This window comes from Bos taurus, chromosome 21 (assembly GCF_002263795.3).
Source record: "Bos taurus isolate L1 Dominette 01449 registration number 42190680 breed Hereford chromosome 21, ARS-UCD2.0, whole genome shotgun sequence".
NCBI classification, from domain to species: Eukaryota; Metazoa; Chordata; class Mammalia; order Artiodactyla; family Bovidae; genus Bos; species Bos taurus.
Window position 1 is genome coordinate 47613945 of NC_037348.1, and position 16357 is coordinate 47630301.

Sequence of the window (16357 nt, forward strand, 5' to 3'; positions counted from 1 at the left end):
AAATCCCATGGACGGAGGAGCCTGGTGGGCTGCGGTCCATGGGGTCGCGAAGAGTCGGACATGACTGAGTGACTTCACTTCACTTTTCACTTTCATGCATTGGAGAAGGAAATGGCAACCCACTCCAGTGTTCTTGCCTGGAGAATCCCAGGGACGGGGGAGCCTGGTGGGCTGCCGTCTATGGGGTCGCACAGAGTCGGACACGACTGAAGTTGCTTAGCAGCAACATTAATTAACCAACATGTTTTCACTTAAGGTAAATAAGTTCTGGAGAAGTACTAATGTACAGAATAGTAACAATACCGTATTATGTATTTGAAAGTTGCTGGGAGAGTAAATCTTAAAACTTCTCATCACAGGAAAAAAAAATGTGATCATGTGAGGTGATGGATGTTAACTTACTGTGGTATTTATTTTGCAGTATGTATATATAGGACTTCCCTCATAGCTCAATTGGTAAAAAAAATCTGCTTGTGGTGCAGGAGTCCCGGGTTTGATTCCTGGGTTGGAAAGATCCCCTGGAGAAGGAAATGGCAACCCACTCCAGTATTCTTGCCTGGAGAATCCCACGGGCAGAGGAGCCTGGTGGGCTGCAGTCCATGGGGTCGCAAGAGTCGGACACAACTTAGTGACTAAACCACCACCATGTGTGTATATATATGTGTATATATATATATATATATATAAAATCATGATGTTGTACACCTAAAATTAATATAATGTTATATGTCAGTTATAACTTTAAAACCTGGAAACAAAGAGAAAAGATACCCCACACACAGCCCAGAATGCTAGTATGTTGAGGTTTAAGGGAGAAATATGTATTTTGTTCCAAACAGGCTTGAATATGTGCTTGAGTTCTGTCAGTCACTAGCTCTGTTACATTTACAAGTTGATTAATGTTCATGGACCTCAGTTTAATCATCTGTAAAATAGGGATACTGGGAATTATCTCACTGATGTATGAATATAGTTGTTGTTCAGTCGCTAAGTTATGTCTGACTCTTTGCGACCCCATGAACTGCAGCACACCAGGTTTCCCTGTCCTTCACTCGCTCCTGGAGCTTGCTCAAACTCATGTCCATTGAGTCAGTGATGCCATCGAAACATCTCATCTTCTTTTACCCCCTTCTCCTCTTGCCCTCAATCTTTCCCACCATCAGGGTCTTTTCCAATGAGCTGGCTCTTCACATCAGGTGACCAAAGTACTGCAGCTTCAGCTTCAGCATCTGTCCTTACAATGAATATTCAGGATCAATGTCCTTTAGAATTGACTGGTTTGATCTCCTTGCAGTCCAGGGACTTTCAAGAGAATCTTCTCAAGAACCACAATTCAGAAGCCTCAGTTTGGCACTCAGTCTTCTTTATGGTCCACCTCTTACATCTGTACCTGACTACTGGAAAAACCATAGCTTTGAATATACCAACCTTTGTCAACAAAGTGATGTCTCTGCTTTTTAATATGCTGTCTAGGTTTGTAATAGTTTTTCTTCCAAGGAGCAAGCATCTTTTAATTTCATGGCTACAGTCACTGTCCACAGTGATTTTGGAGCCCAAGAAAATGAAATCTGACACTGTTTCCACTTTTCCCCCATCTATTTGCCATGAAGTAATGGGACCAGATATCATGGTCTTAGTTTTTTGAATGTTGAGTTTTAAGCCAGCTTTTTCACTCTCCTCTTTGACTTTCATCAAGAGGCTCTTTAGTTCCTCTTTGCTTTCTTCCATCAGAGTGGTATCATCTGCATATCTGAGGTTGTTGATATTTCTCCTGGTAATCTTGATTCCAGCTTGTACTTCATCCAGCCTGGCATTTCAAATACTCAGTACAATGTCCAACCCATAGAAGGCATTCAACAAATGGCATTGCTATTGTGGTTAACCGCAGATGGTTTTGTTTTGTTTTTTATTGAAATCTAGTTGATTTACAATGTTCTGGTAAATTCTGCTGTGTAGCAAAATGATTCATAGATATATATACACACGCACACACTCGCAAACACAATCTTTTTTATATTCAGTACATTGAATATAATTCTCTGTGCTATACAATAGGACCTTGTTGTTTATTGATGCTGTATATTTAATAGTTTGCATCTGCAAACCCCAAACTCCCACTCAGTCCCTCCCCTACACGCCCCCATCTTGGCAACCACAAGTCTGTTTTCTATGTCTGTGAATCTGCTTCTCTTTCATAGATAAGTTTGTGTATGTCACATTACAGGTTCCACATATAAGCGATATGGTATTACGGTATTTGTCTTTCTCTTTCTGATTTACTTTACTTAGTGTGATAATCTCTAGTTCCATCCATGCTGCTACAAATGGCATTATTTTGTTCTGTTTTATCACTGAATAGTATTGCATTGTATTATACGTATGTGTCACATCATTGTTTTTTATTCATCTGTTGATGGACATTTAGGTTTCCATGTTTTGGCCATGGTGAATAGTGCTGCTTTGGACATGTGTCTTTTTGAATTATAGTTTTATCTGGGTATATGCCCAGGAGTAGGATTGCTGGATCATATGTCAACTCTATTTTTAGTTTTTAGAGGAATCTCCATATTGTTGTCCATAATGGTTGGACCAGTTTATCCTCCCAACAGTGTGGGAGGATTCCCTTTTCTCCACACCCTCTCCAGTATTTGTTATTCGTAGACTTTTTAATGGTGGTCCATCTGACTGATGTGTGGTGATACCTCTTTGTGGTTTTGATTTGCATTTCTCTGATAATTAGCGATGTTGAGCATCTTTTCATATGCCTGTTGGTCATCTGTATGTCTTCTTTGGAGAAATGCCTATTTATTTCTGCCCATTTTTTGATTGAATTGTTTGGGATTTTTTTTGTTGTTGAGTTGTATGAGTTGTTTGTGTATTTTGAAAATGAATCCTTTGTCAGTTACATTGTTTGCAAATCTTTTCTCCCATTCTGTTGGTTGTATTTTCATTTTGCGTATGGTTTCCTTTGCTGAAGCACAGATGTTTTTAAGTTTTATCAATTTAGGCAGCATGTTTGGCAGTTTCTTTATAATGTATATAACTTAATAGAGTACATAACTTTTAAAGTATATAAACACACACACTTATCATGGGACCCAGCAATTCCACTCCATGGTGTTTACCTAAGTAAGAGAAATGAAAGCATATTTCCACAAAATTATCTATAAACAAATGTTTATAGCAGCTTTATTAAAACTACCAAAAACTGGAAACAATCCAACTGTCCATCAACTGGTGAATGAATATACAGATTATAGTACATCCATGCAATGGAGTACTGCTCAGTGATACAAAGGAATGAACTACTAATCCGGGTAATAATATGAATGAATCTTTAAAAGCATTAAGTAAAAGAAGCCAAATTCACCATTGAGGTTAATGTTTGCAGTGGGTTTGTCATATATAGCTTTTATTATGTTGAGGTATGTTCCTTCTATTCCTGCTTTCTGGAGAGTTTTTATCATAAATGGATGTTGAATTTTGTCAAAGGCTTTCTCTGCATCTATTGAGATAATCATATGGTTTTTATTTTTCAATTTGTTAATGTGGTGTATTACATTGATTGATTTGCGGATATTGAAGAATCCTTGCATCCCTGGGATAAAGCCCACTTGATCATGGTGTATGATCTTTTTAATGTGTTGTTGGATTCTGATTGCTAGAATTTTGTTAAGGATTTTTGCATCTATGTTCATCAGTGATAATGGCCTGTAGTTTTCTTTTTTTGTGGGATCTTTGTCAGGTTTTGGTATTCGGGTGATGGTGGCCTCATAGAATGAGTTTGGAAGTTTACCTTCCTCTGCAATTTTCTGGAAGAGTTTGAGCAGGATAGGTGTTAGCTCTTCTCTAAATTTTTGGTAGAATTCAGCTGTGAAGCCGTCTGGACCGGGGCTTTTGTTTGCTGGAAGATTTTTGATTACAGTTTCAATTTCCATGCTTGTGATGGGTCTGTTAAGATTTTCTATTTCTTCCTGGTCCAGTTTTGGAAAGTTGTACTTTTCTAAGAATTTGTCCATTTCTTCCACGTTGTCCATTTTATTGGCATATAATTGTTGATAGTAGTCTCTTATGATCCTTTGTATTTCTGTGTTGTCTGTTGTGATCTCTCCATTTTCGTCAAGGGTGCCCACTTTCACCATTACTATTCAACATAGTTTTGGAAGTTTTGGCCACAGCAATCAGAGCAGAAAAAGAAATAAAAGGAATCCAAATTGGAAAAGAAGAAGTAAAACTCTCACTATTTGCAGATGACATGATCCTCTACATAGAAAACCCTAAAGAGTCCACCAGAAAATTACTAGAAATAATCAATGACTACAGTAAAGTTGCAGGATATAAAATCAACACACAGAAATCCCTTGCATTCCTATACACTAATAATGAGAAAACAGAAAGAGAAATTAAGGAAACAATTCCATTCACCATTGCAACGGAAAGAATAAAATACTTAGGAATATATCTACCTAAAGAAACTAAGGACCTATATATAGAAAACTATAAAACACTGGTGAAAGAAATCAAAGAGGACACTAATAGATGGAGAAATATACCATGTTCATGGATTGGAAGAATCAATATAGTGAAAATGAGTATACTACCCAAAGCAATTTATAGATTCAACGCAATCCCTATCAAGCTACCAACAGTATTCTTCACAGAGCTAGAACAAATAATTTCACAATTTGTATGGAAATACAAAAAACCTCGAATAGCCAAAGCGATCTTGAGAAAGAAGAATGGAACTGGAGGAATCAACTTACCTGACTTCAGGCTCTACTACAAAGCCACAGTTATCAAGACAGTATGGTACTGGCACAAAGACAGAAATATTGATCAATGGAATAAAATAGAAAGCCCAGAGATAAATCCACGCACATATGGACACCTTATCTTCGACAAAGGAGGCAAGAATATACACTGGATTAAAGACAATCTCTTTAACAAGTGGTGCTGGGAAATCTGGTCAACCACTTGTAAAAGAATGAAACTGGACCACTTTCTAACACCATACACAAAAATAAACTCAAAATGGATTAAAGATCTAAACGTAAGACCAGAAACTGTAAAACTCCTAGAGGAGAACATAGGCAAAACACTCTCCGACATACATCACAGCAGGATCCTCTATGACCCACCTCCCAGAATATTGGAAATAAAAGCAAAAATAAACAAATGGGACCTAATTAACCTTAAAAGCTTCTGCACATCAAAGGAAACTATTAGCAAGGTGAAAAGACAGCCTTCAGAATGGGAGAAAATAATAGCAAATGAAGCAACCGACAAACAACTAACCTCAAAAATATACAAGCAACTCCTACAGCTCAACACCAGAAAAATAAACGACCCCATCAAAAAATGGGCCAAAGAACTAAATAGACATTTCTCCAAAAAAGACATACAGATGGCTAACAAACACATGAAAAGATGCTCAACATCACTCATTATCAGAGAAATGCAAATCAAAACCACTATGAGGTACCATTTCACACCAGTCAGAATGGCTGCGATCCAAAAGTCTACAAATAATAAATGCTGGAGAGGGTGTGGAGAAAAGGGAACCCTCTTACACTGTTGGTGGGAATGCAAACTAGTACAGCCACTATGGAGAACAGTGTGGAGATTCCTTAAAAAACTGGAAATAGAACTGCCTTATGATCCAGCAACCCCACTGCTGGGCATACACACTGAGGAAACCAGAAGGGAAAGAGACACGTGTACCCCAATGTTCATCGCAGCACTGTTTATAATAGCCAAGACGTGGAAGCAACCTAGATGTCCATCAGCAGATGAATGGATAAGAAAGCTGTGGTACATATACACAATGGAGTATTACTCAGCCATTAAAAAGAATACATTTGAATCAGTTCTAATGAGGTGGATGAAACTGGAGCCTATTATACAGAGTGAAGTAAGCCAGAAGGAAAAACATAAATACAGTATACTAACGCATATATATGGAATTTAGAAAGATGGTAACAATAACCCGGTGTACGAGACAGCAAAAGAGACACTGATGTATAGAACAGTCTTATAGACTCTGTGGGAGAGGGAGAGGGTGGGAAGATGTGGGAGAATGGCAATGAAACATGTAAAATATCATGTAGGAAACGAGTTGCCAGTCCAGGTTCGATGCATGATGCTGGATGCTTGGGGCTGGTGCACTGGGACGGCCCAGAGGGATGGTATGGGGAGGGAGGAGGGAGGAGGGTTCGGGATGGGGAACACATGTATACCTGTGGCGGATTCACTTTGATATTTGACAAAACTAATACAATTATGTAAAGTTTAAAAATAAAATAAAATTGGAAGAAAAAAAAAAAAAAACAAGAAGCCAAATTCAAAAGTCTGTCGACTATATAATATTTATATGATGTTCTAGAAATGGGAAGACTATAGCAGTAAAAATAAAAATCACATCTCTGGTTGCCAGGAACTACATGTAAAGAAAGGACATTGATTGCATTATTGCACAAGGGAACATTTTGGGATAATGAAAATATTCTGTGTCTTGATTGTCATTGTTATTACGTAACTATATAAACTTGTGACAATGTATACAACTGTACACCAAAAAAATGGGTGAATTTTTACTTTGCCTCAATTATAACTCAACAAGCCTACCTAAAAAATTCATGTATGTATAATTTGTATATGTTATGAATGTTTTACTTCAATAAAATTTTTACCTGAAAATGTAAGTTTAAAAAAGATGTTATACTTTTGTACAATGTTTGTCTAAATCTATGACCATATGATCGTCCCTTGTTATCCAGAAGAGATTAGTTCTAGGAGCCCCACAGATACCAAAATCTGCAGTGTTCAAGTTCCTTAATTGGCCCTCCAGTATCTGCATATATGGGACCTGTAGATAGGGAGAGCCAGTAATACTTAGAAATTTTGACTCACTGTAGGCTTTGCTCAAAAATATATTTTAAAGTGTATGTTCACCATGTGTGAAGGTAATTATTAGCAATTGTCTGTGAATGTAGAGAGTATCATTTATATAAAGCTTGTCATTGTGTTGTTCACTCACTAAGTTGTGTCTGACTCTTTGTGACCCCATGGACTGTATCATGCCAGGCTTCACTGTCTTCTACTATCTCCCAGAGTTATATAAAGTTTAGAAATGTATAAACAATCACATACATTATCTGTAAGTACGTAACTATATTGTAAAAGTATAAAATACTCTTGAAAATGATGAACCCAAATTCATGGAAATATTTCACTTTGGGGTTGGAGGGAAGGAAGGAAATGTGATTAGTGAGTGCAACACATGGGTTAGGATAAAAGATTTCTTTTTTAATAGAAAGCGAAATAGCAAAACTTCTTTTAAACCTAAAACAAAGTTTTTAATAGTGTATAAAGATACCATCAATATTGTAAATAGATTTATTTGGTTGTAAATATATATATATATATATATGTTTGTATATATATTTCTAGAAGGATATACAACAAACAGGTAACTTGAAATCTCAGAATATTTGTAGTTTGAAGATTGGGGGTGGGAGATTGACAAGTAATTACCAGAAATATGGGAAATATAATGGCAGAGAAACAGGAAAAATGTTTGCTAATTTTTATTGTTTTTGAGATTAAATATATTTTTGACTTGCAATGTGATGGAAAGAATCAACACGACTGAGTGACTAACACTCACTTTTCTTTCAATAATGAAACTAGGAAATGCAATAGGTATAAACAGCACATGTAAATTAATTAAATTTTTTACATTGCTTATACTCTTTGTGACCCCATGGACTGTAGCCCACCAGGCTCCTCTGTCCATGGAATTCTCCAGACAAGAATACTGGAGTGGATAGCCATTCCCTTCTCCAGGGGATCTTCCCAACCCAGGGATCGAACCCAGGTCTCCTGCTTGCAGGCAAATTCTTTACCTTCTGAGCCACCAGGGACATTACATTGCATATACCATAAATCCAACTCAAAACGAGCCTGTGCAAAAAAAGAAGAAACTCATGTGTCCAAGAAATGAATCTGGATCTGTCTGGTGTACAGGGAACCAGGATACAAATGATGTCTTCAAGGTTCAGTTTTCTTCTGGGGCTATCAGGATGGACTACTCTGTTTGAATAATCTAGACCATATAAGGACGCCTCCAGTGGCCCAGTGGCTGGGACTGCACATGCCCAGTGCAGGGACCTGGGTTCAATCCCTGGTCAGGAACTGGATCCCACATGCTGCAACTAGCTTTTGCGTGCCACAGCTAAAACATCCTGTGTACCAAAGCTTAAAAAAAAAAAAAGATCCCACATGTCGCAGTGAAGGTCAAAGATCCCGCGTGCTGCAACTAAGACCGGCACAACTAAATAAATAAATAAATATTTTTAAAAAATTCTAGATCACATATAATTGAGTACCTGAGGTAGTGGGAAAGGAAGTTCATCCCAGCTGCCAAACAGGATCACTATGCCATAAGGTAATGGTATTTACTCACCCCTAAAAAAAGTTGACCAGATAAATGTGTATCTGATAAAGTAGCGGAAGGAGCTTGTAAGGCCAGAAGGTTTATAATAGCTTTGAACATAGTCTCCAGTGCCTAGATATAAGATCAGACATTTGGAAGTAATAAATCAAATGGGTTGCCATGAAGCAACACCAAATCTTCATGGTGAACTGAGTGTAGGAAGAGGAATAAAATGTTCATTTTTACCCAAAGCAAGGGAATTTAAGTACAGTTCTCACATCCCATTTTCATTGCAAAAATTTCTTAGGCATAATCTTTGTTATGTCTTTTTCGTGCTACAACATTGCTGGTTTTGTTTTTTGCTTTGTGTTTAGGTTTGTTTTTTGGTTTTCTGCAGAAGTACCGGGTACAAAAGCTTAAAAATAATCATCTCAGGTTCTTAACACTGTCCCATTGTTATTTATCACATTCTCAATTACCTGTCAAATAGTTGATATTTCTTAAATTACATGCAACAGGATATCTGATGTTTTGTAAGTTGAATGTGAAATATTTTGGGGGCAATTCTTTTTGGTTTCTTATTAATCACAGTGGGTATTCGGTCATGCAAGTTACCCTTTGAATTACATTTTATAGTATACTGAAAATTAGCAAAGCTGTTAATTATTGGCATCAAGAACCAGCTTTAAATGCTTTTTTAAAAATAATTTTTGAGGCTATTTCATCCATAATTCTAGAATGTGACATGTTAAAGCAAGTACTTGAACATCTTAAATTTAATTAAAAGTAACTCTTTGTTAGGATTTGCTAGTGCAGATAGCTAATTAGTTTGGTGCTTAATTTTTATATAAAAATTTAAACTGCTATTTTTTATAATTCTGCATTATTAAAATAGAAAAGTGGCACTGTTTAATGTTTATTTATATTACACTCATTAATTTTCCTATGATCAGATTTCACAGTTTATCTTATGACTTCATTCTTATGCAAGAAAATAATTTCAGTGAAATCATGTGAGTTCAGCAAAATTAATGAATTTCATTCAACCTCCAACTTTTGATTACTTTTTAATTATTTCCGTTAGTGCAGTTTGTGACATGTATGATTACAATTTGCTTCATGTTATCTATCAAACACATTTAAAGTAAAAGACAGCCTTTTTCATGCAAATTAAGCTTTAAATAAGCAAAATTAAAGTCTGACTTACCAGTACCATACTTTAAAAGGCAGGTTGATAACTTTTTTTGACTATGCTGGAAATTTTGGGAATGATGTTTGGAAGGTACAATTCTTTTAAAATTACCATTAACCTCTATTGAAAAACTGATTAAGACTCTTTAAAATTTGATTATTATAAGCCAAGATGAACAATAGCAACCCTTGAGTAAAATATCTCCAACATTCAAAATTACTGCCATTCTCCCTTTAGAGATTTTTTTTTCCCTGCAGAAAAGGAATTGAAAAGGTTAAATCATATCTGTAAAAATCAGGTTATAGTCTTGTGCAATTTTTTTCATGTTAAATATCAAAGATGGCTTAACATATTTAGAATTTTCGGAGTTTCTATTAATAAAGTTAAAAGAAAATCTAGCGATCAGGCAGTGGAGCCACATAAAATTTATATGTGAAACACCCATTGTGCTTATCTCTACTCTAGATAGTGCTCTGAAACCATGTTCCACATTCTGAATTCTGTGTGTAAAGTTAAACATTGCAGAAAGGCATATATCTGATGATACAGATGAATAAGATTGAAGTTTAGTAATGAGCGAAGTTGGTAAATTAATATGTTCATGTCTTTAATATTTCTGTTATTAATATAATCGAATTATTTTGTGGGAAATTATGAACCACTACTAAAAATACTGATGGGTTTTTAAACTCCCAGAAATTAAAGACTTCTATTCATACTATAGTAGTCTATTTAAAGGTACCAAACTGCTATTAAATTTCTTAAAATGTTAATTACTTGCAGGCAAAGTTGTTAGCTATGCAACAAGCCAGAGAAACCGCAGTTCAGCAGTACAAAAAACTGGAAGAAGAAATCCAGACACTTCGAGTTTACTACAGGTAAAATTCTTTTTATCCTGGGCATAAATAAATGTTAGTTTGGAAAATGTTTCTACCCAATTTTATAGTGGTGAATGAGGAAATACCTCAGTGAAATTAAACATCATACACTTAAGACATTTTTGTAATTTTAAAATGATTCAGGCATAAAATATTTATTATTCTACCTTGTTTCCTTCTGGTATTTGGTAAAGTTTAAGTTGAGCCTCCCATTATAAAATGGGAATTATAAAGTTTATGTAACTCTAAACCAGTTGTCTAAATGGAGCCTGCTTAGCTCTTGAATTATTTGCTCATCTAAATGGCACCTCTGAAATGAAGGCATATATTTTTAAAATAGTACATGAATACCTGTAATAACAGCCTTTCAACTATCACAGTATAAGAAGTTTCTAAAGGAACTCCACTAAAGGATTTTTAAGACTAATTTATGCTCCAAGATTAGTTGTCAAATTAATTCAGTAGGTCACACTGGCATTTTTTAATGAATAGAGATAGAATAGAAAATGTCAAGAGTGCAGTAAGGGTAAATATTGTTTTGTGACATTTTTGTTTCAGTTTTGTGTTGTGTGTGAGAGAGACGATTGTGTCTTGATGCTAAGTCACTTCAGTCCTGTCCTACTCTGTGCAACCCCATAGATGGCAGCCCACCAGGCTCCCCCGTCCCTGGGATTCTCCAGGCAAGAACACTGGAGTGGGTTGCCATTTCCTTCTCCAGTGCACGAAAGTGAAAAGTGAAAGTGAAGTCACTCAGTCATGTCCGACTCTTAGCAACCCCATGGATTGCAGCCCACCAGGCTCCTCCACCCATGGGATTTTCCAGGCAAGAGTACTGGAGTGGGGTGCCATTGCCTTCTCCGGATTGTGTCTTGAGCTACATGTAAAATATATATTTTCATGGTGGATCATAGTTTTTTTTTGTAAAAGGTTTGAAAATGATGTACAAGGCACTGCATATTTTTAAATACTTATGAAGATTAAAAAATCCTCAAGTATGAAATGGAAGAATTCACTAACTAGAGCTGTAGGTTATTGAAAGATTTTTTTAAAATTTTGATCCCCTTCTCAAGATAATGTTCAGTGCATAAAATTCAATTAAATCAAAATCAGTTTTATTGAAATAAAATTATGAAGGTATTACATCATGATATATTAATGCACTAATACAGTAAATAACTAACAGCAAGTCTGTTAAAAACTGTAATTTCTAAGTAGTGATAACTATAAATAATATTTTGAAGATGACTGCAAACACTGAAATGTGACCTGAAAATACCAATGGTTTCTATGGACACAAAGTCTCAAGAACCACTAATAATACTACTGAAGATTGTTGCCTGTGTTCATAATCATAAGAAATACTGTATTTACATGAAGAGTGAAAAATAAAGATAAAAATTTTTTCCCATCTTCATATTAAGAATCCATGCTTTGAAACAGTGTTATTTGATGTAAATGCTAAGTGGTTATTGTTATGGGTTGAATTGTGTCCCTCACAAAAATATATTGAAGTCTTAACCCCTAGTGCCTCAGAATGTGCTCTTATTTGGGTCTAAATAAGGTGTTTAATGGAGAAGGCAATGGCACCCCACTCCAGTACTCTTGCCTGGAAAATCCCATGGACGGAGGAGCCTGGTAGGCTGCAGTCCATGGGGTCGCACAGAGTCGGACACGACTGAGCGACTTCACTTTCACTTTTCACTTTCATGCATTGGAGGAGGAAATGGCAACCCACTCCAGTGTTCTTGCCTTGAGAATCCCGGGGACAGGGGAGCCTGGTGGGCTGCCATCTACGGGGTCGCACAGAGTTGGACACAACTGAGCGACTTAGCAGCAGCAGCAGCAGCAGCAGCAGCAGCAAGGTGTTTAACCAGAGAAGTCGATGGCACCCCACTCCAGTACTCTTGCCTGGAAAATCCCATGGACGGAGGAGCCTGGTAGGCTGCAGTCCATGGGGTCGCTAAGAGTCGGACACAACTGAGCAACTTCACTTTCACTTTTCACTTTCATGCATTGGAGGAGGAAATGGCAACCCACTCCAGTGTTCTTGCTTGGAGAATCCCAGGGATGGGAGAGCCTGTTGGGCTGCCGTCTGTGGGGTCACATAGAGTTGGACACAACTGAGCGACTTAGCAGCAGCAGCAGCAGCAAGGTGTTTAACAGAGCTAATCAAGTTAAAATGAGATCATTAGCATGGGCTCTAACCCAATATGACTGAAGTTTTTATAAAAAGTAGAAAGTTAGCCACAGAGACACAGGCATAAAGGAAAGACTTTGTGAAGACCCAGGGCAAACACAGCCTTGTGCCTGGGGAGATGTGAGATATCTACAAGCACATGAATACCAAGGATTGGAGCAAACGCCCAAAGCCAGAAGAGGCACCAGGAGGGTTCTCCCTTACAGCCTTCATGGAAAACACAATCCAGCTGAAACCGTGATTTTGGACTTGTAGCCTCCAGAACTGTGAGACAATAAATTTCTGTTGTTTTAAGCCCCCTAGTTTGGGTACTTTGTTACAGCAGCTCAGGAAACTAAGACAGTTACCAAATTCCAAGTATGTTTGGTTGATGACTGACTGTGGGGAATCATTTGCTTGCAATTAGAATCAGTAGGTATGTGGGCAAGCAGAACCCTGGTAGTAGTTGAAGATGTCAAATCCTTATTTTTTTTTTTTAAGAGCATGAATATAACAGTCTTTCCTCCCAGGTGGTGCTAGGGGTAAAGAACCTGCCTGCCAATGCAAGAGACATAAGAGATGCCGGTCCGATCCCTGGTTGGGAAGATCCCCTGGAGGAGGAAATGGCAAACCACTCCAGTATTCTTGCCTGTAGAGTCCCCATGGACAGAGGAGCCTGGCAGGCTACAGTCCATAGGGTCGCACAACTGAAGCAACTTAGTACACAATTGTATATTTTACACTAGTGGATTCTCAGCTGTAATTATGCAATAGGATCACTTGAGGAGCCTCTAAAAATCCTGATCCCCATCCCATCCCTGACTGATTACTTCAGAGTCTGTTGGAGTAAGACTCTGCTTTGGTGTGTTTAAAGCTCCTTAGAAATTCCCATGTGCATCCAAGTTTGAAGGCTGCCAGTTTAAATGCACACTTCAGTTAGCTGCATTAAGTTAGGGTTACTTCTTGGGAGAATAACAGAAGCCTTTATTAAGACTTATGAATACTGTGTGGTTTGTGCTTAGACCTTGGCTGTTGTGTATGGTATGTAGTCTTTTCACCCCATTGATAGGGAGAGTTTTTATGGCACCCTCTCCTGCCATGAGGTAGGTCAGCAGGTGTTCTGTCGTTAAAGCGACAGTGTCCAAGAATGCTGAGGGTGATGTGCTAATCTTGCATAAGTTGACCTTACTTACTGGAAAACAAACCTTGATACTCCTTCTCTTTGCTGAATTGCAGAGGATTATTGAAAGATTTTTGAAAATTATGTGGATTAAACATTTATCTTTCAAAGACTTTTTAAAATCTACATGAATCTAACAGAGCTACATAACCTCTTTTAAATAGTTAACAATTATTGGCTCAAAGATAAGCTTCACAAAGACCCCTCTCACTGCTACTTTTTTTTTTAATTGCTGATAATGTGGTAAAGCTACAGAGATTTTCAGTTAGACAGCCCTGCCTTGTGTAACCTTATATAAATGAACCTCTCCAAGACCATTTTCATTTTATAAAATGAGAATTATAGTACCTACCACATAGAGGTTTTGTGTTGTTTTATTTTTTATGGCCAGGCCACACAGCTTGCAGGATCTTAGTTCCCTGACCAGGGATCAAACCCATGCCCTCATCAGTGAAAGCACAGAGTTCTAACCACTGGACCACCAGGGAATTTTCTAGAACTGTTTTAAGTACTTGCAACCCTTCACACAGTGTTTGGCTGATTATTAGTGTTCAACCAATGTTAAATTCAGAAAACTAAGATCATGGCATCTGGTCCCATCACTTCATGGGAAATAGATGAGGAAACAGTGGAAACAGTGTCAGACTTTATTTTGGGGGGCTCCAAAATCACTGCAGATGGTGACTGCAGCCATGAAATTAAAAGACGCTTACTCCTTGGAAGGAAAGTTATGACCAACCTAGACAACATATTCAAAAGCAGAGACATTACTTTGCCAACAAAGGTCCATCTAGCCAAGGCTATGGTTTTTCCAATAGTCGTGTATGGATGTGAGAGTTGGAGTGTGAAGAAAACTGAGCATTGAAGAATTGATGGTTTTGAACTGTGGTGTTGGAGAAGACTCTTGAGAGTCCCTTGGACTGCAAGGAGATCCAACCAATCTGTTCTAAAGGAGATCAGTCCTGGGTGTTCTTGGAAGGAATGATGCTAAAGCTGAAACTCCAGTACTTTGTCCACTTCATGCGAAGAGTTGACTCATTGGAAAAGACTCTGATGCTGGGAGGGATTGGGGGCAGGAGGAGAAAGGGACGACAGAGGATGAGATGGCTGGATGGCATCACCGACTCGATGGACGTGAGTTTGGGTGAGTTCCGGGAGATGGTGATGGACAGGGAGGCCTGGCGTGCTGCAATTCATGGGCTCCAAAGAGTCGGACATGACTGAGTGACTGAACTGAACTGAACTGAATGTTAAATTTCTTTTTACAGCAAGAGGTCAGTGAGGTAAGAATAGAATTAAAAACAATATCACTGAAGCCAAGGAAGGAGATTTTAATTTAAAAAATTTTTAAAAGTCAAATGTTTCTAAATGGTTAAGATATGAGCAAAAAGTGTCCCCTTTGTTTGAAACGAGGTGGCCATTATTGACATCTATAAGAGTAGTTTTAATAGAGTATTAAGTATAGAAGCCAATTTTTTTGTAAGTTCAAGAGTGACTTGAGGGAGAGAAGAACTATCAGTTTGAGTGATCCTTGAAGAAACCTGAATAAGAAAGATGTTATAGCTAAGAAGAAAGGAAAGTGGGTTAAGGATTATGTCTCTTATTTTTGAAAAATGGCAGACATTTGAACATGTTTATGACTCATTGGAAAGAGCCAAGAGAGAATTGTTCTAGAACAACATCCCCCCAAATTTAAAAAGAGATGGAATTAAGAATCTGTAGAAGGGTTTGCCTTGAGCAGGAAGATGGTCACCTTGTGTTTATGGACAGGAGTAAAGGAGATAAGAATAGCTATGAATATAAATAAATTTAAGCTCACAGTTAAGTTTCCTTTTCAAGGTATAGAAAACATTCTGTGAGGATATTCAGGAATTTATTTTAAATAGAATAGGAATAAGATCCCTGGAATGTAGAACTCTAGGAAGAGAGAGGCAATTTCCAAAAACAATAAAGTTTAAATTTCCTGGAATCCCAGATTCTAATTTAAGTGAAAGTAAACAGTATTTCTTACACACCCAAATAGATGGTGGTTACAGATCCATACATGAAACACAACTAGCTCATAGAAGTAGTACTCTTTTTTTTTTTCTTCAAAGTTTCCTCTGCTATAGAAGACAGGGGGAAGAGTTTCTTATTTATTGTGAAGAAAGCCAAGACTGACTCTAGTTTTCATGTATGTTTGCATGTGTATATGTATGTCATAACAGGTAATGTATTTTTTAAAAAAAGTTTAAGAAAAAATGCACTTTTAGTTATTCAAATCAGTTTTACACATAAATATATATACATATATATATGCACATACATGTGTATGGTCATATCAAAGAAAGTTGCTTATCAATAACTAAGAAAAAATACACTAAGAAAAATATAGGAATAGGACAAGAAGCTAGAGCCAGGAATAAGTCAGCTTGCATATTTACCATGAAACGGCAAAAGAATAAGCCTCAAGAATAATTCTGTCTTAAACTTTCCGTCAGCCAAAGCAATAGAGGAT

The 16357-nt window shown here is 37.2% G+C and overlaps 1 protein-coding gene across 2 annotated transcripts in view; it reads left to right on the forward strand.

The window, feature by feature from the left end:
* Positions 1–16357, forward strand: part of MIPOL1 (mirror-image polydactyly 1) — a 312949-nt gene that overhangs the window by 192755 nt on the left and 103837 nt on the right. For both annotated transcript variants that reach the window (XM_024982072.2, XM_024982074.2), the window contains one exon: positions 10410–10504. In XM_024982072.2, coding sequence (XP_024837840.1) covers positions 10410–10504 — 95 coding nt within the window. The remainder of the gene's footprint in view (positions 1–10409; positions 10505–16357) is intronic.